The sequence below is a fragment of the Taudactylus pleione genome, unplaced genomic scaffold (assembly GCF_031769625.1).
Source record: "Taudactylus pleione unplaced genomic scaffold, aTauple2 ptg000034l, whole genome shotgun sequence".
Classification (NCBI taxonomy): domain Eukaryota; kingdom Metazoa; phylum Chordata; class Amphibia; order Anura; family Myobatrachidae; genus Taudactylus; species Taudactylus pleione.
Genome location: NW_028284436.1, coordinates 1,994,294 through 2,018,674, shown reverse-complemented (window position 1 = coordinate 2,018,674; position 24,381 = coordinate 1,994,294). Strand labels below are relative to the sequence as shown.

The 24,381-nt window shown below is 47.3% G+C and overlaps 3 protein-coding genes across 4 annotated transcripts in view; 2 read left to right on the top strand and 1 right to left on the bottom strand.

The window, feature by feature from the left end:
* DHX32 (DEAH-box helicase 32 (putative)) overlaps positions 1–698 on the top strand; it is a 105,237-nt gene extending 104,539 nt beyond the window's left edge. The window contains exon 12 of the mRNA XM_088452196.1: positions 319–698. Coding sequence (XP_088308322.1) covers positions 319–499 — 181 coding nt within the window. The 3' untranslated portion in view covers positions 500–698. The remainder of the gene's footprint in view (positions 1–318) is intronic.
* BCCIP (BRCA2 and CDKN1A interacting protein) lies at positions 535–24,181 on the bottom strand. The gene is made up of 7 exons (XM_088452197.1): positions 23,957–24,181; positions 17,875–17,949; positions 14,459–14,539; positions 9,108–9,200; positions 7,165–7,352; positions 4,322–4,487; positions 535–1,025 (listed from the first exon to the last, which is right to left on the bottom strand). The coding sequence occupies exons 1-7, from the start codon at positions 24,089–24,091 to the stop codon at positions 855–857; spliced, it is 909 nt and encodes a 302-aa protein (XP_088308323.1). The 5' UTR covers positions 24,092–24,181; the 3' UTR covers positions 535–854.
* Positions 23,961–24,381, top strand: part of UROS (uroporphyrinogen III synthase) — a 66,587-nt gene continuing 66,166 nt past the window's right edge. For both annotated transcript variants that reach the window (XM_088452201.1, XM_088452199.1), the window contains exon 1: positions 23,961–24,376. The gene's annotated coding sequence lies outside the window, so the exon portion shown is untranslated. The remainder of the gene's footprint in view (positions 24,377–24,381) is intronic.

Genomic DNA, 24,381 nt, shown 5'->3' with positions numbered 1-24,381 from the left:
TCCTGCCTGACAGAGCAACAAGCAGCAGCTCTTTCCAGCGTGGGGGCAACCCCAAGCCTCCGCGCCTGTTCTCTACAGCCGCCCACATGCTCGCTGTGTGTGAAGTATTCAATAGCGCTGAGCTTTTCACTGATGTAAAATGCAGATCTCCAAGTCTCTGGGGATTGCTGTGCATGTTCAATCTGCAAAACCCACTGTGTGGATCTTCCTGAAAGAATGCACAAGGGGTACCAGAAAATGTGAGATCAGCTAGACTAGTCATATAAAAGGTAATACTGTGATCACCAAAGAATCATTAACTTTTTCTCCTGTCTTTAGGTTCATGCAGTTGGCGCCCCAATATTACTTCAGCAACCTGCCCCCTAGTGAGAGCAAAGAGATATTGCAGAAGGCCTTAGAACACACAGCTGCCATCTCTGCAGACTCTCAGGAAGACTGCGACAGGGATGAGGAAGAAGCAGCACCAGCCGAGGCGGAACAAAGATGCATTATACAGTGACCTTAGCAGATAAAGGAGGCGTCACAAGTGCAATATGTGTTCAGAACACACAGGAGAATTTAATGAACTGTGAATGGGACAACCAATGTTACAGACTCAGGATTGCTGCAGTTTGTATGTATATGTGTATATATATATATATATTTTTCTCTCAAATTTTGTGTCTTGGTAAAAATAATAAAAATATAAATTCCGTTTATATTCTCCGGCACTGGAAGTTATTGTAGATTTTGAAGTGTCCCTCTTCCTGGATTTCCAAAAATTCACAAATGAGGTGGCAGCATAGAAAAGGTAGGGTAGGGCTCCCGGCTCGCTGGCACCTCGGCAGTTCAGTTGTATAAACGCCAGGCGTCGTTCACACGGACAAATATTCTTTGAACTTTTCAATGATGGAATTCATCTGGTCTGCCGGGACCAACATGACCGTTCTCATGGGCTTCATGGGAACGTCATCAAAAGACCAGCGCCCTGTGAGCTGGGTGTCGCTCTCCTCCTGCACAGAGTAGTTGAATTTCAGGATCGCTTTCTGCAAATAAAAACAAAAATTACTGAGTTTGGATCAATCCAAAAATGGGTCGTAATTAGCAAAATAGCATTTGGTTTTGTCGGTTAACACAGATGTTTCCCATGTATAACAAAAACATTTTGGCTGCTGCAGCCCATTTCCGGACCCTTAATATTTAGTAATAGGGATGTAAGGAACAGTAAGGCTGCAATACGAAGAAATTCTATATGTAATACTTCTAAATGGGAACGTCTGATTGCTGAAGCAATTGTGATGCGGTTCTCACCATTGTGCAGCTAATTTTCCCAGGCAGGTTTCAGGCTAAGGGTCATCAGGGGGCTGTGAGCGGGGCTCTGCGCTGATCGGCCCCCTGCACTGCTCTTGGCGAGTCTAAATTATTTTCAGCCCTGTGCTCCGAAGACAAGTTTTTGCTGTGAGCGGAACTCAGAGCCTGCAGTAAAGAGACAGCTGCCACCTGGGGAGACCCATTACACAAGCGCTGGTGTACCTGCTGTTCAGACACCCGTTATGTGCAGTGATTGGTGGAGGTCCCAGGAGGCTGCAGCACTGTCCTCAGTGACGAGAATACCAGAGGGCGGTCACTGAAGAGAACAGAGGGGCTGGCTCAGTACAAGTCCCTAGAGGTGGTGCCTGTGCAGGAGGCGCGGCTCAGTACATGTCCCTAGAGGTGGCTCCTGTGCAGGAGGTGCGGCTCAGTACATGTCCCTAGAGGTGGTTCCCGTGCAGGAGGCTCGGCTCAGTACATGTCCCTAGAGGTGGCTCCCGTGCAGGAGGTGCGGCTCAGTACATGTCCCTAGAGGTGGTTCCCGTGCAGGAGGCGCGGCTCAGTACAAGTCCCTAGAGGTGGTTCCCGTGCAGGAGGCGTGGCTCAGTACAAGTCCCTAGAGGTGGTTCCCGTGCAGGAGGCGCGGCTCAGTACAAGTCCCTAGCGGTGGTTCCCGTGCAGGAGGCGCGGCTCAGTACAAGTCCCTAGAGGCGGTTCCTGTGCAGGAGGCGCGGCTCAATACAAGTCCCTAGAGGTGGTTCCTGTGCAGGAGGCGCGGCTCAATACAAGTCCCTAGAGGTGGTTCCTGTGCAGGAGGCGCGCCTCAGTACAAGTCCCTAGAGGTGGTTCCCGTGCAGGAGGAGCGGCTCAGTACAAGGGAACTCGTGCCATACACAGACAGGAAGTTCGGTGTACAAAGAAAATATTCCCCCTGTGATCACAGCTTTATTCATTTATCTTTTGTTCTAACAGTTTGCTAAACTTTTACAGATCTAATTAATTCGTTTTAGCTTTGGATGTTCTTTAAAACGGATTATATAATAGTTATGTCTCCCTGACTTACTCTACCATGCTCTAAGGACTGTACATAGACCAATGTGAATGGCTTAAGAGTTTCACTTTTAGATTATTTTTTTTTTTGACTATAAAAGCAGGAGGTTCCCAAACTCCGCAATTACAGTCCAGGGTTTAAGGATATCTATGCTTGAGTCCAAATGGTTAAATCAAATTGACTGTGGTACTAATTAAGTCACCTGTACTCAAGCATGGATATCCTTAAATCGTGGACTGTACTGGCGGAGTTTGGGAACCTCTGCTCTATAGGGTTATGCACGACCCATGAGCAACCTTTACTATATTAATTGCTTTCTGTACTGTATACAGAGGTGACTTATCCCCAGCACAACACAAATCCTCTCTGATGATCTAAACACATTGCTGAGAAGCTTAGAGGGCAACAGAACATTAAAGAAACTTGTATAATACAAGCTGCAGCACTTTGTGTACAGGCCGATAAAGTACATTCCTGGTATATGGTTGATAGATCTACAGTAAAAGGTGGAAAATGTCTATGTATACAGCAGGGGCCAGATGTAATAGGGTGAGAGCTTAGCAGTAAAACTCTCACACTAATACAGTGATTCCCAACCTCGGTCCTCAAGGCACACTAACAGTCCTGGTTTTAGTGATATCCATGCTTAAGCACAGATGGTTAAATCAAAATAACTAAGGTATTCATTAAGTCACCTGTGCTCAACTATGGCTATCCTTAAAACCTGGACTGTTAGTGTGCCTTGAGGACCGTGGTTGGGAAAGCCTGCACTAATACATTGATCGAGTTGTATTTTCAGTACAGGAAACAGCTGGATGAGGAGCTTAAATCTTGGGAGTTTGAGTCTGAAACACATGCACGTCTGCCTGTGACTTTTACATTGGCTGAGTTTAAAAGATCTCTCTCACATTTTCTAAACTCTCACCCTATTACATTTGGCCCCAGATGTTAGACCGACAATTGGTCGACAGGGACAAAAGGTTGACATACTAAAGGTAGACATGTAAGAAGGTAGACAGGTACAAATGGTCTACATGGTCAAAAGGTCAACACAGAAATGGTCGACGCATTTTGTTTGTTAGGGTTAGGCACTAGGGCAGTGTTGGCTAACCTTGACACTCCAGCTGTTATGGAACTACATAACCCAGCATGCACTGCTACAGTTTTGCTATTAGGGCATGCTAAAACTGTGGCAGGGCATGCTGGGATATATAGGGCCTGATTCAGACCCACTCGCGAGCGGCTGTCCGCTCGCAAGTGGGTCGATGTTATGCACTGAGCATGCGCACGACGGAGGGAGCTCCGTCGTGCGCATGCGCCAGACGCGACGAGGAAAGTCCTTCGCTCGTTGTGTCCGTTCAAAGGGGGCGTGCTGTCAATGTTGATTGACAGCACGCCCCCTTTGGTGGGCGTGCCGGGGGCGTGCCTCCCTGACGGGGGCGTTCCCACGGGAACGCCTCCCGTCAGAAGCCGGCCCACTGATAGAGCCAAAATCACTCCGGAGCTTGCGGTTGAAAACCTCAACCGCAGGCTCCGGCTCGCAATTTCGATGGTCGCGATGGTCTCGACCATCGCGGCCATCACAAAGCACGCTCGTATAGCCTGTGGGTGGTGACCCACAGCTATACGAGCATCCAGGAGGACGCTCCATGAAAATGGAGCCCGGCCCTCATTCAGAGCGTGCGCTCTGCTCAGAGCGTACGGCTCTGAATGAGGGCCATAGTTCCACAACAGCTGGAGTGTCAAGGTTAGCCAACACTGCACTAAGGGGAAGGTTAGGGTTAGAAGAAAAAAAATAAAGTCAACCATTTTCGTGTCGACATTTGACCCTGTCAACCTTTTGTCCCTGTCGACCTACTGACTGTCTAACATCTGTTGTCTATCTAGACATTGTCTACCTTCTTACTGTAGATCTTATAATCCACACCCACATTCCTCAGGAGGTGTGAGGACCCTAAATTGAACATTACATGTGTTTACCTCATAGAAAAACTCTTCTTCTGCATTCGCAAACATCATTTCCTCTTTCCCCTGCGTTCCTCCTCGGGATTTCTTTGCAGCGTCCATGAAAGTTTTACTTAAAATGAGATAGTAATAACACTTTCCACAGGGCTTGTTGGTGCGCTGGGCTTCTGCCAATTCTTTCCTGCCAGGTCAAATGGGAACAATTAGGATTTAGAACATCTAGGAAGGCAGCACAAAGCGTTTGTACAGTACACAAAGTGAGGTTATTACGCTAATGGAGGCTGGGGCGGTTCAGGAAACAACTGTGTGCCTAGGCATGTAGCTTGGAGAGATCAATAGCGCCCTTTCATGCCAGCAACATACTGGATGCATTAACAAGACCCAAAACGGTTCATCGGAAAGAATGTACAAAGATGGGACTCGCACCTCTCCAGGAATTCCACCCACTCAACGGAACGCAGTCACAGCTGTAACGCTACACAGCCAAGTCCATTAGCAGAGAGGAGATGGGGTCTAATGGTTTTTCACAGGGAGAGTCCTCATATGAATTGGAAGAGAAATTCGCCTACTTCCAGTTTACTCTGAGAAACAGGAACACTCAGCAGATTTAAAGGGACTCATTTTACCTGTTATATTAGTTCAAGGAGCCCTCCCGTCACTATTATTCAGGTATGTGCGATAGTTCACTTGCAATACAATATCTTTAGGGTAAGGCTTAATGACATGGGTCGAATGGGTTGGGTATGGGATCCCGGCGGTCAGAATCCTGACGCCAGCATCCTGACAGGGTTAGGAGACCGCAATTTGTCAGTCAGTATCCTAGTCCTCCCCCTCCCCTAATCGAAACCCACCCCCCCTTGTGCCTTAACCTCTCCCCCCGCCTAGTGCCTTAACCTAACCTCTCCCCCTCCCCTAGTGCCTTAACCTAACCTCCACCTCCCCAGTACCTTAACCTAACCTCTCCCCCCCCCCCCAGTGCCTTAACCTAACCTCTCCCCACCCCCCCCTAGCACCTTAACCTAACCTCCCCCAAAACCTAACCCTCCTCCCTCAGTACTAGCCCAAGAACTTGCGTCAAGATGCCAACGGTGGGGATGCCAGCCCCGGGATTTTTACAGCGGCGGCATTTGGACCGTCAGGATAATGACCATATAGGGGCTGACTTTGATTTGCACACAACAGTGGCTGTAGTTGCGGGCAGCTTTTGATACACGTGCACTTTTTTGTGCGAGGTACCCAAACAGCCAAAAGAAAGTGGTGGATACACAATAAACCTCAATACAGGGGATTGCAGAATTTCTATGAACATTAGGCAGAAAACTCCTCCGTTTAAAGAAAAAAACGACGTACTACCGACAGCTCACTATTGAATTACAGGCCTGAAGCCACCTAATTTCTGCGTTATTTGTTTATCTAGTAAAGCACCAGGCGAGCGGTCACCAGCAGATGACCTGCAGGTTTTCTACTTCATTTGCGCAGCGACTTAACAAGATTAAGTGCAGAGGTGTCAGCGTACAATCCAGTAATTTCCCGACACCCCTGGGTGTACCTCGTCCCCTCCGCAGCTATGCAATTAACAATGTACAGAAATGTGTCCCAGTATAAATAGCCGTTTTCATTGTGCATGGCAGAGCTGAACAATCTTCTGTACATTCAACTGCTTTTGGCTTAAATAATAAAAATATTATATGCACGCTTAAAGGTAGGGTATTCGGGTAGATTTGTTGAAGACGGTGCTGATTTTGAGAACTAATAATATTTGTGCAAATGCTCAGTGTTTTTTTTTTTTTTAAATTGCGCATACGTCGAAGTCGCAGCACATGCGTTCCACGGTGTGTACGCACAGAAGCGCAGTTACGATTAAGATGGGTACTACCCAAAGTGTTCTGAAAATGTGCTGGGCGTTCCTCGGTGCGGCTATTCAGATGCACAGATATAGTCTGTCTTATGGGAGTATCGCTGAACTGGTTGTGAGCGCAATACGCTTAATCGCTCACATTGGAAGCCACATTCTGATGGAGAATCTGCACCTAGCATGGGACTGGTTCCATGGTGAGACCGATGGTTAAGTCTAAAGATGCAGCAAGCGGGATTTCAGCATCTAAAGATGGGTGTGGATCATTAGGGTTACAGTAAAAAGGTAGGCAATGGAAGTTAGACAAGAAGGTCGACATACAAATGGTCGACTTTTTTCCTCTAGCCCTAATCTTCACCCTAACCCTCCCCTTGGTGCCTAACCCTAACAAACCCCAAAAAACATGTGGCGACCATTTGTGTGTCGACCTTCAGACCCTGCAGACCTATTGCCTGTCTAACTTCCATTGTCTACCCAAACATGGTCTACCTTTCTACTTTAGACTTAATAGCCGGATACCTCTAGAGACGCACAAAGTCCTTGCAGTGTCAGACACATGACTGTACAACAGGGAAGGGCTTATAGCGGCTTTAGCATAAAGTCGCAGATAAAGTACGCAGCGAGCGACTGAATCAGCCCCAGTGTGTGATAGGCCAGCTCTTATTAAATACAATTAAAATAAATGGTTATTATTGATGGGTAAATTAAGGGTGATATAAATGTGTGTAAAATCCAATGTAATACCCTTTGTGCAGTGCTGTAGCAATACACTACATCTCTGAGAGACTGAAAGATGAAACTATTACAAGTGTACAGTTTGTGTAGAAAACAGATAACACATCCCGTCTCTCTTTATCCTATCGACTCCATTGTCACATCATTACGGTTTTTACTCCGTACATCAACACATTTACATTTAAATAACATCTTTGATGTCAACTGCGGGAAAAAAGGAAAGAAATAAAAATGACATGTAGGAAGGAGGGCTGGTAATCAGACTTACTGGAGCTGCTGGTGCATAGGCAGCGCGATCTGTGCAGGGACATTAATGAATCGTTCGCTGAGTAGGAGACCTACGGCCTTGCTGTTGTCATTTAAGGCTTTATCCAGCTGTTCAACGATGTTCTGGTCGCAGTTCTTCTCGCAGTGGCTCAGAATGAGCTCTTTTATTTGCTCAGCGCACACCGTCCCCTAAAATGAAAAATAAAATTTAAAAAAAACCCACACAAAATGGATTTGTTTCAACCTGATGGGAAAAAAATCAAAGTCAAATATACATTGCTAGAGGCGCTATGGTCTTTATTAATAGCCGTTTCTCACACACACACGGTGGACACTCAGTTTATTGTGTAACCAAACTTTTTATTTCACTGTAGTGGACACTCATTGAACACTTAACAGATGAGTTTAGCCTAGTCACAGCGGAGCAGTATTTAAACCATACTTATCGACTCCGGGAGGGGACAACCAGGTCGGCGTGACGCAAGAAAGTGGGCGGGCTGATGGGGACGATTGCGTCATCATGTCCCCCCCCCCCCCCTGCGATTAGAGGCATTGTGAACTGGGGACGAAGCCACATTGACGAGATTCTACGCAAATTGAGTCATGGAACGCCTGGACCACCCACCTTCGCCAGATAAGTGGGCAAGCTTGCGGGCGAATGGCTCTGGGACACTTTTCCACTCTTCCGGGCGGCTGGGAGCGCCATCTGATATTAGTGAGCCTCCCGGCCGTTCCAGGAGACTAGGCAAGTATGATTTAAACAAAACAATTAATCAATTATTTTTAGATAGAATTTAAACAGACCCTTATGTGTCTAATATATGTACAGTTTATTTCTATAGCACCGGTCTATGCAAAGCTTTAAAAGATTATAAACGAGGGGAAAAAAATAAAAAGGGTATAAAATGACGTCTCTCCCCCCAAAGAGCTTACACATGGAATGTTTAGCCGAGTGTAGGATCGGTCAGATGGAGGACAGGTAGTAAATGGGATCCAGTCACATTGTCGACACTAGATGTCAAAAGGAACCTTTTGACATCTAGTGTGTCGACATGTGAAATGTGGCCACTCTCATAATGCCAACTGTTAGGTTTACCCGGTGCTGGGAGGGGGTTGGCATAAAATACTCACCCAAACTGCCACCAAGCCAGACGTCTGTGCCGGCAGCAACGGTCACATGGCTGCCAGAAGCCACTGCAGTCGTCGGGACAAGGTAAGTGATCGCTGGCCCACCAGGGATGTTATGTCGACAAGTCATCAGTGTAGACATGCTGCATGCCGACAGTCTCATGTCTACATGTTACCTGTCGACCCAACATACAGGGAGGGGGTTTGGTGGGAGAGAATCAAATCTTGGAGAGAAATAATAAAGTACCAAATCAGCTTTACAGGCGGTATGATTGCTTGGTCATTTATCTCTCTCCAAGGTTTGATACATAGACCATTGCCATCAGAAACCCTTTGCAGTTTCTATGACGGTGCGACTAAAAGCCTGATATAGCCTAGGAAGAATGAGACCATAGTACTGCGTGCAGCTTGCATGTCGGATAATGATTACGATGATATTCAGGACAACAATTGGCAAATAGAATTCTACTTCTGCACAAAAACACGTTTCATTTAAATAATAGGTAGTCCATAACCATTCAAAACCATGGCTAGAAAAACAGGCCTGGTGCCGAATTCAGCAGGATAGTTTTGTGGTCACAAGATAACTCAGAAGCTTAAAATGTGGTCATTGTGCCATGCTATTCAGTCAGGGGGAGCCTGTGTCAGACAGCACACAAAATGGCTGCCGCCACTCTGCACAGGAGACAGGTGCACTGCCATTAGCAGTATGTGCATTATCCATCACCAAGTTCACTAAATAACCTTATATATAAAAGGACTGTATTATTTCAAATAAGTATTCACACACATTCATTAAACCCCATAGGGACTCACCTTCCTTTCTGTTAAGTTCAAAAGACTAATAAAGCCAAAAATGTGAACTTCATTGTCGTCATCCTCATCATCGGCCTCCTCGCCTTCAGCTTGCTGTGATATGGGGAATTCACAGGGTAAAATGAAGATTAATACAATCCTGCTCATAATGGGCATTTCACACACAGAGGAAGCTAGTTCTAACCCTTTGCTATGTGACAGCTTCTGTCACCCTGATAAGGTATATATCCCTGCACTGACCTAGATACATAGGTATGTCAGTAGTTACAATAAGGCATTCTTACAAAAGACAGACATGTAATTAGCTGGGTGGAAGACCATGAGAAAATATGAGATATGGTAAGAACTTACCTTTGTTATCTCTATTTCTACGAAGTCCATAGGGTTCCACAGGATACCATGGGGTATAGGTGATGACGTCAGGCATCGGGCACCATAGAGTTAAGTTTTCAGCCTCCCAGGATGCACCAGGGTCCCCCTCCTATACCCCGCCCCCGAGCCAAGGCATCTCAGTTACGTACCAAGCCATAGGCCGGAGGAGGAGGAGGAGACGGAAGAGAGAGAAAAATAGATCTGGACACACACAAGAATCACACTCTCACCAGAGGGAGACGGAAAAACCGGTGACCAGAGCAAAGCCCATCTGCAGCACAGGTGCGACAGGGCGGGAGTCCTGTTGAACCCTATGGACTTCGTAGAAATAGAGATAACAAAGGTAAGTTCTTACCATATCTCATATTTTCTACTTCAGGGTCCATAGGGTATCCACAGGATACCTTGGGGATGTCCCAAAGCAGTATCCTTCAAGGGTGGGGACGCTCCTGTGCTGAAAGGAGAATCCGCCGCCTGAAGGAAGCATCCTGAGAGGCAAAGGTGTCACACGCGTAATACCTCACAAAGGTATGGACAGAGGACCACGTGGCAGCCTTGCAGATCTGGACTGCAGAGGCACCACGTCGAGCTGCCCACGAAGGACCCACAGACCTAGTGGAATGAGCCCTCACAGAGGATGGAACCGGCAGGCCTTCATGAAGATAAGCTTCTGAAATTGCCATACGGATCCAACCTGCCAAAGTTTGCTTTGAAGCAGGCCAACCCTTTTTACGGAAGCCATAGAGGACAAACAAGGCATCAGACTTCCGAAACGAAGAAGTGCGGTCAACATAAATCTTTAAGGCCCGCACAATGTCCAAAGTGGCCTCACCCACTGAAAGGTCAGGTGAGTTAAAAGCCGGCACAACGATTTCCTCGTTGATATGAAACCGGGAAACAACTTTGGGAAGAAAATCAGGACGAGTGCGCAGCACCGCCCTGTTCCCATGAAAAATCAAGAAAGGGGGTCTACAAGATAGAGCCCCTAAATGAGAAACACGTCTGGCCAAAGCGATGGCCAGACGTAAAACGGTTTTGGCTGTCAGTCATTTAAGATCCACTGAGCCCAGTGGTTCAAACGGCGGACCCTGGAGAGCCCTCAGAACCGCCAAATCCCGAGGCGCCACCAGTGGAACAAATGGCGGCTGGATTCGAAGAACACCTTGCATAAAGGTGCGCACATCAGGGATCGTAGCAATCCTACGATGGAACCAGACAGACAGGGCAGAAACCTGCACCTTCAAAGAAGCAAGGCGAAGCCCATGATCTAGTCCCGCCTGTAGGAAGGCTAGCACTCTAGACAGACGGAACTCCCGAGGTGCATAACCTCTCGGTCGACACCATTGGAAGAACATATGCCACACACGATGGTATACTCTTGCAGAAGACTGTTTTCGAGCTCTCAGCATAGTGCGTACTACAGAGCTGGAAAACCCCCTGGACCTTAACATGGCCGTCTCAACAGCCACGCCGTCAAAGACAGCCGAGTCAGGTCCGGATGAAGACAAGGACCTTGTGACAGTAGGTCCGGTCGTAGCGGCAACCGCAGAGGAATGTCCATGGACAGACCCTGAAGGTCTGAGAACCAGTGCCGTCTGGGCCACGCGGGAGCCATCAACAGGAGCATCCCTCCTTCCTGTTTGAATTTCCGGATTACTCGTGGAAGAAGGGAAAACGGAGGAAAGAGATAAGCAAACCGGAACGTCCACCAGATGGACAGAGCATCCACCAGAGACACCTTTTCGTCTCTTGTGCGAGACCCGTACACCGGCAACTTGTTGTTGTGCCGTGACGCCATGAGGTCGATCTCTGGAAGACCCCACCTGTCCACCAGAAGTTGAAAGACGTCCTGGTGCAGAGACCATTCCCCCGAATGAACGTCCTGGCGACTGAGAATGAATACCGCTGATATGGCCGGGAGATTGCGCTCCGCCCAGATCAGGATGCGGGACACCTCTACAAGTGCCGCCCGACTTCTGGTTCCTCCTTGCCGATTTATGTAAGCCACGGTGGTGGCGTTGTCTGACTGGACCTGCATGGGATGACCGTGGAGAACCCGATGGGCCTGCTGGATGTTTATCAGAAGCTCCTTTTCCGCCTGAGTCCACCTACCCTGGAACAAGTGTGGACCCGTGACTGCTCCCCAGCCCCGAAGACTGGCGTCCGTTGTCAATAAGACCCAGTTTGGCACCCTAAACGGATGACCCTTGTTGAGATAGGTCGTCTGCAACCACCAGGCAAGGGACAGGCGAACCTCCGGAGTGAGCACCATCGTCTGGGATTTGAGACTCTGAGGCAGTCCATTCCATTTGGACAGGATCAATTGCTGCAGAAGTCTGGAGTGAAACTGGGCATATTCCACCATGTCGAGTGAAGAGACACCCGGCGACTCTGCAGACAACTGCGCACCCTCAACTGCAAGGCAGAGATCTTTTCCCCCGTCACAAAGATCGCTGCTGACTGGAGTCCAACAAGGCTCCGAGGTACAGAATCCTCTGAGACGGGATCAGGGTGGACTTTTGCCAGTTTATCAACCAGCCATGCCGTTGCAGTACTGCAATAGTCAGATCCAAATGACGCAGAAGGAGCTCCAGAGATCCTGCTACCAACAGTAGGTCGTCCAAGTACGGCAACATGCGGACTCCCTGCAGCCGCAGGAAAGCCGCCATGACCGCCATCACCTTGGTGAACACACGTGGTGCTGTCGCCAAGCCAAAAGGTAACGCCCGGAACTGGAAGTGATTGTTTGCGGATTGCAAACCTGAGGAACTGTTGATGGCGCGAAAGAATAGGGACATGCAGATAAGTGTCCTGTATGTCCAACGACACCATGTAATCCCCAGGTTCCAGCGCCAGAATGATGGACCGTAGGGTCTCCATCCGAAACCTCGGCACCCGCAATGACTTGAGTGCTTTGAGGTTGAGTATCGGACGGTACGACCCATTGGGTTTCTGCACGAAAAACAGATTGGAATAGAAACCCAGGCCCCTCTGGGTAAAAGGAACAGGCACTATAACTCCAGCCTGGAGCATAGTGTGCAAAACCTTCCGCAGTTCCGTGGCTTTGTTCCGGTCTGATGGAAGACCCGTGGTGAAGAATCGGGATGTGGGCCTGTGCCGGAAGGAGAGGGCATACCTGTGAGAAACCACCTTGTGAACCAAACTGTCTGTCGTGGTTACCGACCAACACTGGGAGAACCGTAGCAGGCGGCCTCCCACTTTGGGATCCCCCAAAGGGAGGCCCGGACCGTCAGGCCGCAGGTTTGTCATTGGACTTAGGGCCCGGACGTCTGGTACTCCAGGCCTGCTTTCGGGGCTTGGCCGACTTCTTGGGGCCAGCCTGTCGGGGAAAGGACTGTGCTTTAGGCCTACCCTCGGCCTTACAAGGCCCAAAGGACGACGTACCTGAACTGGAAGGAACTGCAGCAGACAGGAGACATGCCGATTTGGCTGCCGCCAGCGTGGCTACAATTTTGTCCAGATCCGGAACAAATAAGACTTCTCCATTAAAAGGCAAGGCTTCCAGGCCCTTTTTGGAATCAGCGTCCGCCTTCCAAGATCGCAACCATAAGGTGTGACGAGCCGCCACTGCAGCTGAAGAAATCCGTGAGGTCAGGGTACTGATACCTAAAGCCGCTTCGTTAATGTAAGTGGCCAAATCCCTGAGATTGCCTATCAACTCGGTCTGTTCAGCCGAACAGTCTGAATCGAAAGACGCCTCTAAAATATCTGCCCAGCGCTCCATAGCTCTGGCTACCCAACAAATGGCCATAGCCGGCCTGGCTGCATAAACCTTCCCCCGCAAGGGAATAAAGGGACTTTAGGCAGATTTCCACCTTACGGTCCGTGGCATCCTTTGAGGACATGGAGGGCTAAACAGGTGCATCAGACTCCGGCCGGGCACCAACGAAACTGAGATGCCTTGGCTCGGGTGCGGGGTATAGGAGGGGAACCCTAGTGCATCCTGGGAGGCTGAAAACTTAACTCTATGGTGCCCGATGCCTGACGTCATCACCTATACCCCAAGGTATCCTGTGGATACCCTATGGACCCTGAAGTAGAAATATCTAATACACTGTAGTTCATTATAATGGTCTCAAATAGGCCTATTCCTTAAAGTAATTATGCAGAAAATCGTATGAAATGTCCCATTATCAGAAGATTTCCGCGTTCAGAATCCCCCTTATGTACTAAGAGGGACCCGCAGCAACAGACAGCATCGATATCTTTTGCGGTCTCTCTGTTTTTGATCATAACAGTCCCCAGAGGCTTCTATGACGACTGCAATATTGCAGAACGTATCAAGTCCCAAAGAGCTTATCTTTTCCCAGCTTGCTCGCCAAATAGCTAACGACAGCTTCACACTTTATTTTTTTTATCTGAATAGGGATTCATCAGATCCCTCTGCGGTAATGACCACATGACTATGCGTGACCCAACGGCCACTCACTTGCTTCCGCACTGCTTGGTCCAAAGCTGGAATTAAAGTGATAGCACATGGACGGGCCCCATGGCACTACATGAAAACTTTGATATATACGCCAGAGGTTCTCAACCTCAATCCTCTAGTTTTCCCAACATGTCATGTGTTGAGGATTTGTGTCTGTGGCAGCAGGTGGAAATATTACACCATAACTACATTAATTCCTGGGACTCCATCTTCCACCAGGTGTCCTCCACTGCAGCCAAGTCCCCTGCCAATCACAATGCATTACCCGTGACAAGGCTGTCTATCCATTCTCTAGGAGTCAGTGACACGACTGAGGAATGGTTAGACCGCTTTCTCCTAATGGCTCAGCACACAGTATGGCTTCTTACGCTGTATGTAGCTGACCGGTGAACTAGAAATGTGAGTATGCAATTAAAGACAGCAAAGGTAACAATAGCACATTCATTGTACATCTACAAAAGGGAGTACAAAGTAACAGGACCAGTTAAACAGCATGAAAAGGAACAGTTATATTTAACATGTATATTACCTTAATAACGCTTCCAATGTGGTTCTGCTGAATCAGGAGATCTGCCAATTCCGAGATATTCACGTGGGCCTTCAGAAACAGCTAAACCATTAAATGGAGATGTTCATCAAAACTGTGTGTAATTCATCTTTAAGCATAGGTTTAAAAAGAGAATTGCATGGAAGCCGACAGTTTTATTGTTCTAATTTATCTCCCTACATGATAGAGATTCAATGTCGTTCAACACTTCACTGTGCCAGGAAAGCATCAGCCAGCTGTATGGCTTCTACTGAAGTGACAAAATGATATCAGATGTGAAATGGCATCTTCATCCTCAGCCAGCATCCTTCTTAATGCCTTCCCTGAACCCTCTGATCCACAAAAGGAAGATGAAGTATCTACTGTCTTCCTCCTACTCTACTTCCTCTCCTCTTGATCATAGAGCCTGGCTCTGTCTCCTGTGCTCATTCCAACCTTAAATTTAATCTGTAATCTCTCTCTCTACTGGTATCTTTCCATCATCATCTAAGCATGCAGTGATTACTGCAGCTCCCATGCCCCTCCGAGCTACTTGAGAGACTTGCCTACACAACCTATTGGATCAGTTTCAGTCGGGCTTTTGATCCCTGCACTGACTAAGGTGATGACTGCGAAGTCTAAATGCCATTAGATAACTATTCAATCCTTGGCCCGATCATTCGATAATCGGATGATCAGGACAATGATTTTATAGGTGTGTATGCTGTACCATTACAGAAGCATTGGCTGATAAATGGCTTTTAACCCTCCTGCAACAGTCAGGATCAGGAGGTCACATGTTCTGTTTAATATTTGTCAACCAGACCTCCACATCCCATAGAAGCCTGTACACACTGTGGCACTGTCTCTTGCCGTTTCAGCACCATGACCAGCTCCTATACAGCAGCTTGGTGCAATATTTTTTTACCTGTGACTTTGCTTCACTAAAATAGTCACTGCTCAGCTGCCTTTTGTCACAGATCAATGAGATTGCACAAGATTACATTGTATCGCTTATTGCTACACCATTTTCGGTGAATGTATCAGTAAATTAAATTTTATTCTACTTGAGCCACGTTTTTATAAGTTACCTAGCGCCGTGATTTTTTTTTCTTATTTTTGTTGTTTGTTTTTTGACGTTTCTGCACATATTTTCTTTCATTAGCTGCATGTTAACACTTTTATTTGACATTTGTGTTGAGCGCTAGGAGGTTTAATAGCGGTTTTTCCATTGTTTGGTGTTTTGTATGTCACCATGCCCACTTCACTAAAGACAGGTCAATGCATCATTAAGTTGCTGACAAGGGCCCTGATTCAGACCCACTCGCGAGCGGCTGTCCGCTCGCAAGTGGGTCGATGGTCTGCACTGCGCATGCACACGACGGAGGGAGCTCCGTCGTGCGCATGCGCGAGACGCGACGAGCGAAGGACTTTCCTTCGCTCGTAGTGTCTGATCAAAGGGGGCGTGCTGTCGATGTTGCTTGACAGCACGCCCCCTTTGGTGGGCGTGCCGGGGGCATGCCTGCCAGACGGAGGCATTCCCAAGGGAACGCCTAACGTCAGAAGCCGGCCCCGCTGACATCACTAGTGAGAGTGGGAGTGATTTTGGCTCTGATAGAGCCAAAATCACTCCTGGCCTTGTGGTTGAGAAACTCAACCGCAGGCTTCTGCTCGCAGTGGCGATGGTCGCGATGGTCAAGACCATCGCGACCATCATCCTGCACGCTCGTATATGCTGTGGGTGGTGACCCACAGCTATACGAGCATCCAGGAGGACGCTCCATATTTATGGAGGTGGGCCCTGATTCAGAGCGAGCGCTCTGGTCAGAGCGTCCGGCTCTGAATCAGGGCCAAGGTCTCCCATCCAGAAGCCATCAATAAGGAGTCCATACGGATCACTGTGGAATGCAGAGGTAGCAAATAAAACAATATAGAAATTGCTTGTTGCACTGATGGCCCCACGTCTGTACTAACACCTAATAAAATGTGGTAGCGACAGGCTACCTTCCCTCATATTCCCAAGGCCCCTACACACTGTTTACTTCTCTAAGTAAACCCGGAGGGTGTGGTGGAGTTCTAAGTGGGTGAACAAATTTTAGCTAAAATACTTGATTGCTCCATCCTCTCACACACCCCCATCACCAAGTTACGACGCAAAACTAAAAACTAATTTGCTGGTTCTGCAGAACCAACAGACCAGGATGCACGGCTCTAACATCTGCTACTAGGCATGATTGAAAATGTATATTAACAGGGTAGTATGTTACTAGCTGGAGCATAATATAGATCATATTTAAATAAATGACAGCGGGGAACAATCATGAAGAACATAGGAAAGCAGGAGAGACTATAAGTACAAAATGAAAGAGGAGACCTTGATCACGGATGCCCAACACTCCATACATTTGTTAAATAAACAAGACTACTAATAAATGCCGGCCATTATGTGCAAAATTATCTAAATTGGGTTGGAAGTCAGGTCTCCTTTTATATGAAGTCTGTAAATACATAAGGGCTGGATTTGCTGGACTTAAATCATTAATCACACAAGCTTCAATTCCCTCAACACATGCACCATCCAGCGTACAGTAATTCTACACAGAATAGTCCTATAGACCCTCTGTTCCAGCCAAAGAAGCAGGATAGAGCTACACAATTCTTCCTACCCTTGGTAAAAAGGTAACTACTTACAATACCTTTATCTATCCTCTATCAAATGGGTGGTTCTCCTTTTTCCCTGAAGCCGAGAGCCAGACAGCTCAGTCACGCTTGTTTTCCCAGCAGCGATGATACGGACAGAATGACCCTCTATCAGGGGCGTGACTAGACCTAGGGAGGCCCCATAGCAAAGTTTTTATGGGCCCCCCTAGGTCCCCGCCCCATCCTCATCACTCCTCTCGGTTTACCTGCTCTGTGGTCACACTGCGCAAGGCAGCCAACACCTCCTCTCTAGGTCAGCTCAATATATCCTCACTGACTGATGCTAGGAAGACGCCTCCTCCCAATATCAGTCAATGAGGAGAGCCGGAGCCGACCGGGAGGATGCGACCACGGACGGACGGGGGGCACGACCACGGAGCAGGTAAGTTGAGGAGAGGCAGTAAGGCGGGCGCGGACCGAGACATGGCGGTGCAGGGGGAGGGTCAGACCACTGGTCAGTCCGGGCCCCATAGCAGCCGCACCCCATGCATCTACAGTAGTTACAACACTGCCCTCTACTGTATTTCTAGCATTTGACTTTAATTCTCTGCCCTAGATAAATGGGACCCTATGTGATATAAATTGACTGCTAAAAAAACAAACAAACAAAAAAAAAAACCCTTAATATTTCCCTTTCATACGAGAGAGCTGACTCCTCATGCATAGACTGGCTGTGCCCTACAGTGACATTGTATACAGGAATGATCCAACTTTTTTACCTGCTTCAGTAGTTTCTGGATACCATCGTGGTCACCGCCAGACATATTATGGGCTTCAAAGTCCACGTTCACTTCCTTGAGAAAAATAATTACAAGTAATTAATACATAATTGTGCACCCCCCCCCCCCCCCAGAGTTAAAGCTTTATTATGTATTGCTATGTACAGTATTTATGTGTATAAATATTTGTTTGCACACATCATCTGATCTTCCAGCTAAAGCCAGAGTAAGACCCTGTGGGGCCCAAAGCAACATACTGGTTTGGATCCCTCTGCCCACCCACCGTTTCTGAAAAAAAAAAAGTGCATAAAAAAAAAAAAGACAGTCCAGCTTTTAAGGCTATCCATGCTTGGTTAAATCAGATTGACTGAGGTTCTAATTTAGTCACCAGCAGGGATATCCTTAAAACATGGACTGTGATGGAGACATTTGGGAACCTCAGCGTTAGAGTAATCTGGACTCCTCAGTGCACATTGACGAATGGATGACCCAGCTCTGTTTCCCACAATGGACAGCTTGCACATTGTCCCCCCGGGGATCCAACTCCAGACAAGACCGTTGACATGACCCTGGTCACAGATTCAACATCCAAACTATGCGTAAACACCTGTCCAATTTTGCTGCAGATCTCCAATCTGCTGAAACAATCTGCCGAATGGATTGTGTCACTGTACAGGGCAGAGCTACGCAACACATTAGCATACAGGAAATGTAAACAGAATCATCGCCATTTATTTTAACTTTGGCTTTGTGTAAAGTTGCTGTTCTGGTTTGTTTTTGCTGCCTGCCACACTGCACACTCGCTTGTCTTGCTTTTCTCGATCAATATAAGCCTGTGCTTTAATCCTTGTTCCTATGGCTTCAATGCTGCAACTCAGTAAAAAGAAAACCAAGAAGCATTCCTGCTGGTCCATGGAGCAACTGAAGAGGCCAGATTTATTTTCCCATATGCCTCTACTCAATGAGATACAAGGACTATAGTCCTGATGGTTTCGGGAATTTTCTACGTTCCAGGAGCTGCTGCAGCTGGTCACCCAGCTTATAGAGAAAAAGGGCACCTATTTATGGAGACCCATTCCAGCAGAGACTTGTGGCTACCCTACGCTTCTTGGCTACTGGAAGAACAATGGCTAACTTGAAATATAGGGCCTGATTCAGACCCGTTCGCACGCAGCCATCCGCAGTCAATGTATGCAAATCGCTAGCAAGATATTAGCATGCCCACTATGTTTTGCCATGCGATCGCAGTGTGAAATTAGACGCCCACCAGCCTGACACAAAACGCCCACTTTCCCTTAGTAACAGACGTCATCTCCAGGAAGTGTATTAAACAATCGGTAACATCAACTGACATCGGAACCATACGCACCACTTGGTAACATCGACTGACATTGGAACCATACGCACCACCTGTGGTAGACCATACCCTACCGCAAGCACTGCTGAGTTTAATTCAGCCATGTGACATGTATGCAGATGAGGCGTCTTAATGGTGTTCGCACCACCACACCCCCGTTACCATCGAACACCCCCGGTCACCACCCACAAACAACACATGCCGTCACTCATGCTTGCAGAGCGTCTATGTAGTGGCTGGAATTGCTTCCCGATCGCAGTGACTGGTTTGCACACGCGCACTGAGGACCTCATTCAGAGCTGCTCGTAAAATGCAAGCGCACGCTCTGAATAAGGGCGGCCGCCTCTCTGTAAAGAGCCGGCCTCCTGGCCGCTCGCTAAGCTGTGGGTGGGTTGATGGTCGAGATGGTCAAGACCATCGCGACCATTGGGGCTTGCGAGGAGACCCTTGTGGTAGGGTCCCATCTACGCAAGCCCCAGGCAGCTTCCTGCTCTAACAGAGCAGGAAGCTCCCTACTGACATCACTGGTGATGTCAGTAGGGCCGCCTACAAACGGCAGGTGTTCCTTCAGGAACGCTTCTGTTTGTCTGGCCACCCAACCACCACGCCTACAAAACGGGGTGAGCTGTCAATCAACATCGACAGCCGCCCCTTTTGTAGCGAGCCCCGGAGTGAGAGAATTTCTCTCACTCCGGGGCTTGCGTGTATCTCACCACAAGCCCTAGGGGTCATCATACCAGAGACTTGTGACCCAATCACCAAAGTGCTTCAGGAACAATATATGAAAGTAAGAAAAACACACCAACCTGCACAGATCAAACCGATCTGTGCAGGACTTTTAATCCACCCAAATAGGCGGTGCTGCTTCAGGGATGAATTGGGAGAAGAATCGGACAAACCAGTCACAACAGACTACACACTTCTATATTGGTCTCTTGATTTTTAAGCATGTTTAAACATTTTCTGACACAGCCAGGCAACCACGATTGGATGGAACAAGAGGTCGTTTGGGCGTACACACTCTACCAATGTCGGACCAACTGGTAGGTCGGATTGGCTGAGAATTGTACAAGTGTGTACCCAGCTTTAGAAAGTCCTCTATGTACACACTGGGCTCAATTCAACGCAAATTAAATAGCGCCGGGAGGGAGCTCCTGGAGCTATTCAATTCAGCGCGCTGTTAAGGAATTCCTCTCACACCCGTCCAAGGGTGCTAGCAGAAATTCGACAAAAGTACAGGCACGATGCTGTTTTCTGCCCTTAGCGCCGCGGAAACAGCATCGCGCCAGGCAGTTTAGTCGGAGAATGCCCTATTTAGGGCAGGAGAAAGGGCATTCTGCGACCTAACAGTGCGCTGAATTGAATAGCTCCTGGAGCTCCCTCCCGGCGCTATTTAATTTGCGTTGAATTGAATCGAGCCCTATGTAGACAAAAGTTTTGTCTATGCAGTATTTGTATAGCGAGGAGTACATGGATATATGTATGAGAAAAGTTATATCGTCCGTAAAAGATTTCATCCCAAACTGGATACTTTTATGGGGCCCATACATCAGCAATCAATGGGGCAATTCCCCGTTTTGCAGATGATTGTAAAAAAATATCTGCAATGTACGGGGTTCACCAATTGCTGATTCCAACCAAAAAATTATCGGAATCAGGTTGTCCAATATGTTGGATTTCACCGACTAGTCAGGGATGTAGATTGCTAGTGTATAGCAACCATGGGCCAATTTGCCGACCGTTACTAGTAAAATGATGAGCCTTTCGCGATTGGCAGATCTATTATTTTCTGAAAGTGATCTGCAAATCGCAGGAAAATATCTGTAAAAGTATGAGTGCATACTGGTGGATTGAAGAATCTTAAAATCAGGGGGATAAACAAAAAATCTGAATTGTTCAATTGATTTTTTCAATCAAGGCCATAAAAACATATCAATAGTATGACCGCACTGAAGATGGGGTCTGCTGTACATCAGATGTTCAGATAATTATTATAAAGCAATGGTATCATGGACAAACATGTACACCGACATCCAATTTCCATTTATAATTCACAACTCCAGCTGTTGTGGAACTAAAAGCCCCAGCATTGACCAACAGCCGGAAAGCCCAGTTGCCCAACGCCATACAGTATAGGTATGACCACAGTGGCGTCACAGGGTTTGGTGTCCCCAGTGCGCCAAATAGATCCTGTGTGCATCAAAGTAGAGTGTGTCCGAAAATGGGGCGTGGTCTCACAGGTAAGGAGTGTGACCTTACGCCACTCCCCAGTTTTCATCACTCTGGGAGAACGGAAACTGGGCGCTGCACAATATCATCATAGTACAGCGCCCGGCATCCAGTCACTGTGGGAGAAGTTGGCATTGTGGTGTCACCCCCCCTCAAATGGTTACACTCCGTGCGTTCCACACACACCCCCCCCCCCTAGTAACACCACTGTATGACCATTCCCATCGCTTTAGTTATAATGGAGTCATACAATTAACCTTATTAGACATATTATAAGGCAAAAACAAAAACTTTTGCTATCGTTATGGATTATAGTCTACATAAAATACTTTCTACAAATCAATTAAGCTATCACGGAATCTCAAGCAGTAGGGCGGACAGCCTGTCCTTCAATTAAATATTTATTTGTATCAAATAAAATGGACCCATATTAATACAACACTGCATTACACATATATAGAGTAGATGGGGAACTCAGAACTGCGTTAAGCTAAGACTTTACCTCCGCTCAACTTAACGCGCATATCGCATGCTATTTTCAGCATGTCGCACTCCTGCGACCCACATTATTCAATTAGAAAATGCTTATCGCTGTAATTCTACAGTGCGCGACTTGGGGGAGGTGCATGAAAAAGTGGGGAGATCACCCTGAATCCCAGAAAGGCGGCAAATAATAATGGATAACAGCAGAAATCACCATAAGCAAAGTATTTTAAGTTCTTAAAAAGGTGTAAAATGGCTAATTTTTTACCCTTTTTTATTTAAAGTGGAAAGAATAATAGTCATGCTTGGTACACACTATACAAATATTGGGCCAATCATACAAATATCTGGAGGTCGCATCTTATGAGCTGCACAGTGGATCCGACCGATCCTGTTCAAGAGATCAAAGGAAAGTACACACTCAGCAAGAAATGACTGGTGCGCACCGATCCAATAGACGATCCGTCTGATCGGAGCAATTATCTGATCGGCAGAACCGTCGCATAGTGTGTACCTAGCTTAAGCAAATGTTTTTAAACAAATTAAAGCCTCTACATTATTTTAGGGTAAATAAAAATATCTGTAAAGTTATTTTTTATTTCTTCTATTGTTTTTAAGCATGTTTAAAAAAATAATAATAATAATAATAAAAAAAAGGATGACGACAAACACTTGTAACTCTTATCTACAAGTTCACGATCTCTTCCCATCTATACTGCACCCCAAAATACATGTAACTTATAACTGAGCCCATATTTGAGCTTTTTACAGAAAATCTCCTGAAAAAATACGCAATTATTCCCCAAATTATGCTATTTATTTAAAAGGCCTTATTCAGGTCCGGACGTTATCGCAAGGAAGCGGCTGTACAATACCGTCCAGCATATATTAAAGTACTGAAGGAGGAGTCTATAGGGAGCAGACGCTTCGGTCTCGATTGCGGCAGCATCAGCCAGTCTGAGTAAGCTTCAGTTTCGGGAAAACTGCATCCACTGATGCACACCCTGGCCTCAGCACTCCTGGAAAACAGGGACAACGCGATTCCCCCCCTGTTTACGGTAATTCTGCCCATGGACACCCCTGTTCCACCACCATGTCAATGCTGCAACTTGGGAGATACATATGCGATATCACAGCACCCGTTCTGCACGCGCGCAGTTTTCCAATCATCGGAAAACTGCATTTATAACCACAATAGCATCCGGACCTGAAATCAGTCCCAACTTTTTACGTTAAAATAAGGATATTTTCCTACTTTTCACCTACGCGTGGATTGCAGAATAAAATCAGCTTTAATTTCCTATGAGACCTACATTAACTTATCACACATTTCTAATTTAATTGCAAAATCTTGCACCTGTGGGTTTCTGAACTGCATCAAGCAATTTTCGGCCAACTTGCGACTAATTGATTGGCCCCTAAAGGCGCGTATCCACTACACGATTAAAATGAGCTCGTTAATCGTTCATGAATCGCACAATAAAATGGCGAAAACGACCAGCGATGCGCGCTCCTGCTGGTCGTTTTCGACATCTATCATCGCCTAAACATGCTGGCCAACATGCTGATAGACAGGTTGTGCATGTTCGGGGATGAGGGAGGCACTTTATCCACTGCACAGGGTGATGGACCATTGTACAATTACAATTTTGAAATCGTACAGTCGTTCCACTCTCGTGTAGTGGATATGCGTCTTTAGAGTGTACTCCCCAACCAAAACACCTGGCAGATCGCACACAGGTGGAGGCATGCTGTGGAACTACACATCCCAGCATGCCTTGCAACAGTTTGGCTACTAGAACATGCCAAACATATGGTAAGGCATGCTGGGATGTGCAGTTGCACAGTAGCTGGAGTGCCCCAAGTTGCCCATGATTTAGGATACGCAGCTTAGGCAACCTGTATCCACGCAGCTGCGTTGTAATTACAAAGTCCCAGCATGTCGTCTTTCAAAGCATGCTGGGACTTGTAGTTCCACAAGCTGGGAAGTTAGACATGTTGACCCTGCCTTACCTCATTCACTTCCTCATCCTGCTCAGATTCATCATCCTCTATGTCATCAGAATCCTCTTCTTCTTCCTCCTCCTCCTCCTCATCCTCCATGTGCTGGTCCTGGGGCAGAGCCCTCCTCTTAGCGCTGGACGCCATGCTGCAGCCTCCTGTCCCTGCAGCGTGCAGAGCTAGAGAAGGAAGTAAGCAGGAAGCTCCCCGGACTGTACCACCAGCACACTCCGGGGGTGCTCTCACAGTGGGCTGCTCCGTCTGTGTGTCCCAGCACTCCGGGTGATGGCTGATCACCATAAGGAGAGCGCTATATACGTTGTCCCCACACCCGGGTACACAGCAGGCCGGAGAGCCGGTTACAGCTCGGGCTATCCTCATCTATAGGACAGACCCTTCCCTCCCCCTCTGTAGTGGAGGGGGCCAGGCCCGGTGAG

Coding starts and splice junctions, on each gene's coding strand:
- BCCIP (XM_088452197.1), bottom strand. CDS start 24,091: ATGGCGTCCAGCGCTAAGAGGAGGGCTCTGCCCCAGGACCAGCACATG. Junction 4,488..7,164: donor CCTATGCACCAGCAGCTCCA/GTAAGTCTGATT, acceptor TTGACCTGGCAG/GAAAGAATTGGCAGAAGCCC. Junction 1,026..4,321: donor AAGAAGAGTTTTTCTATGAG/GTAAACACATGT, acceptor TTTTATTTGCAG/AAAGCGATCCTGAAATTCAA.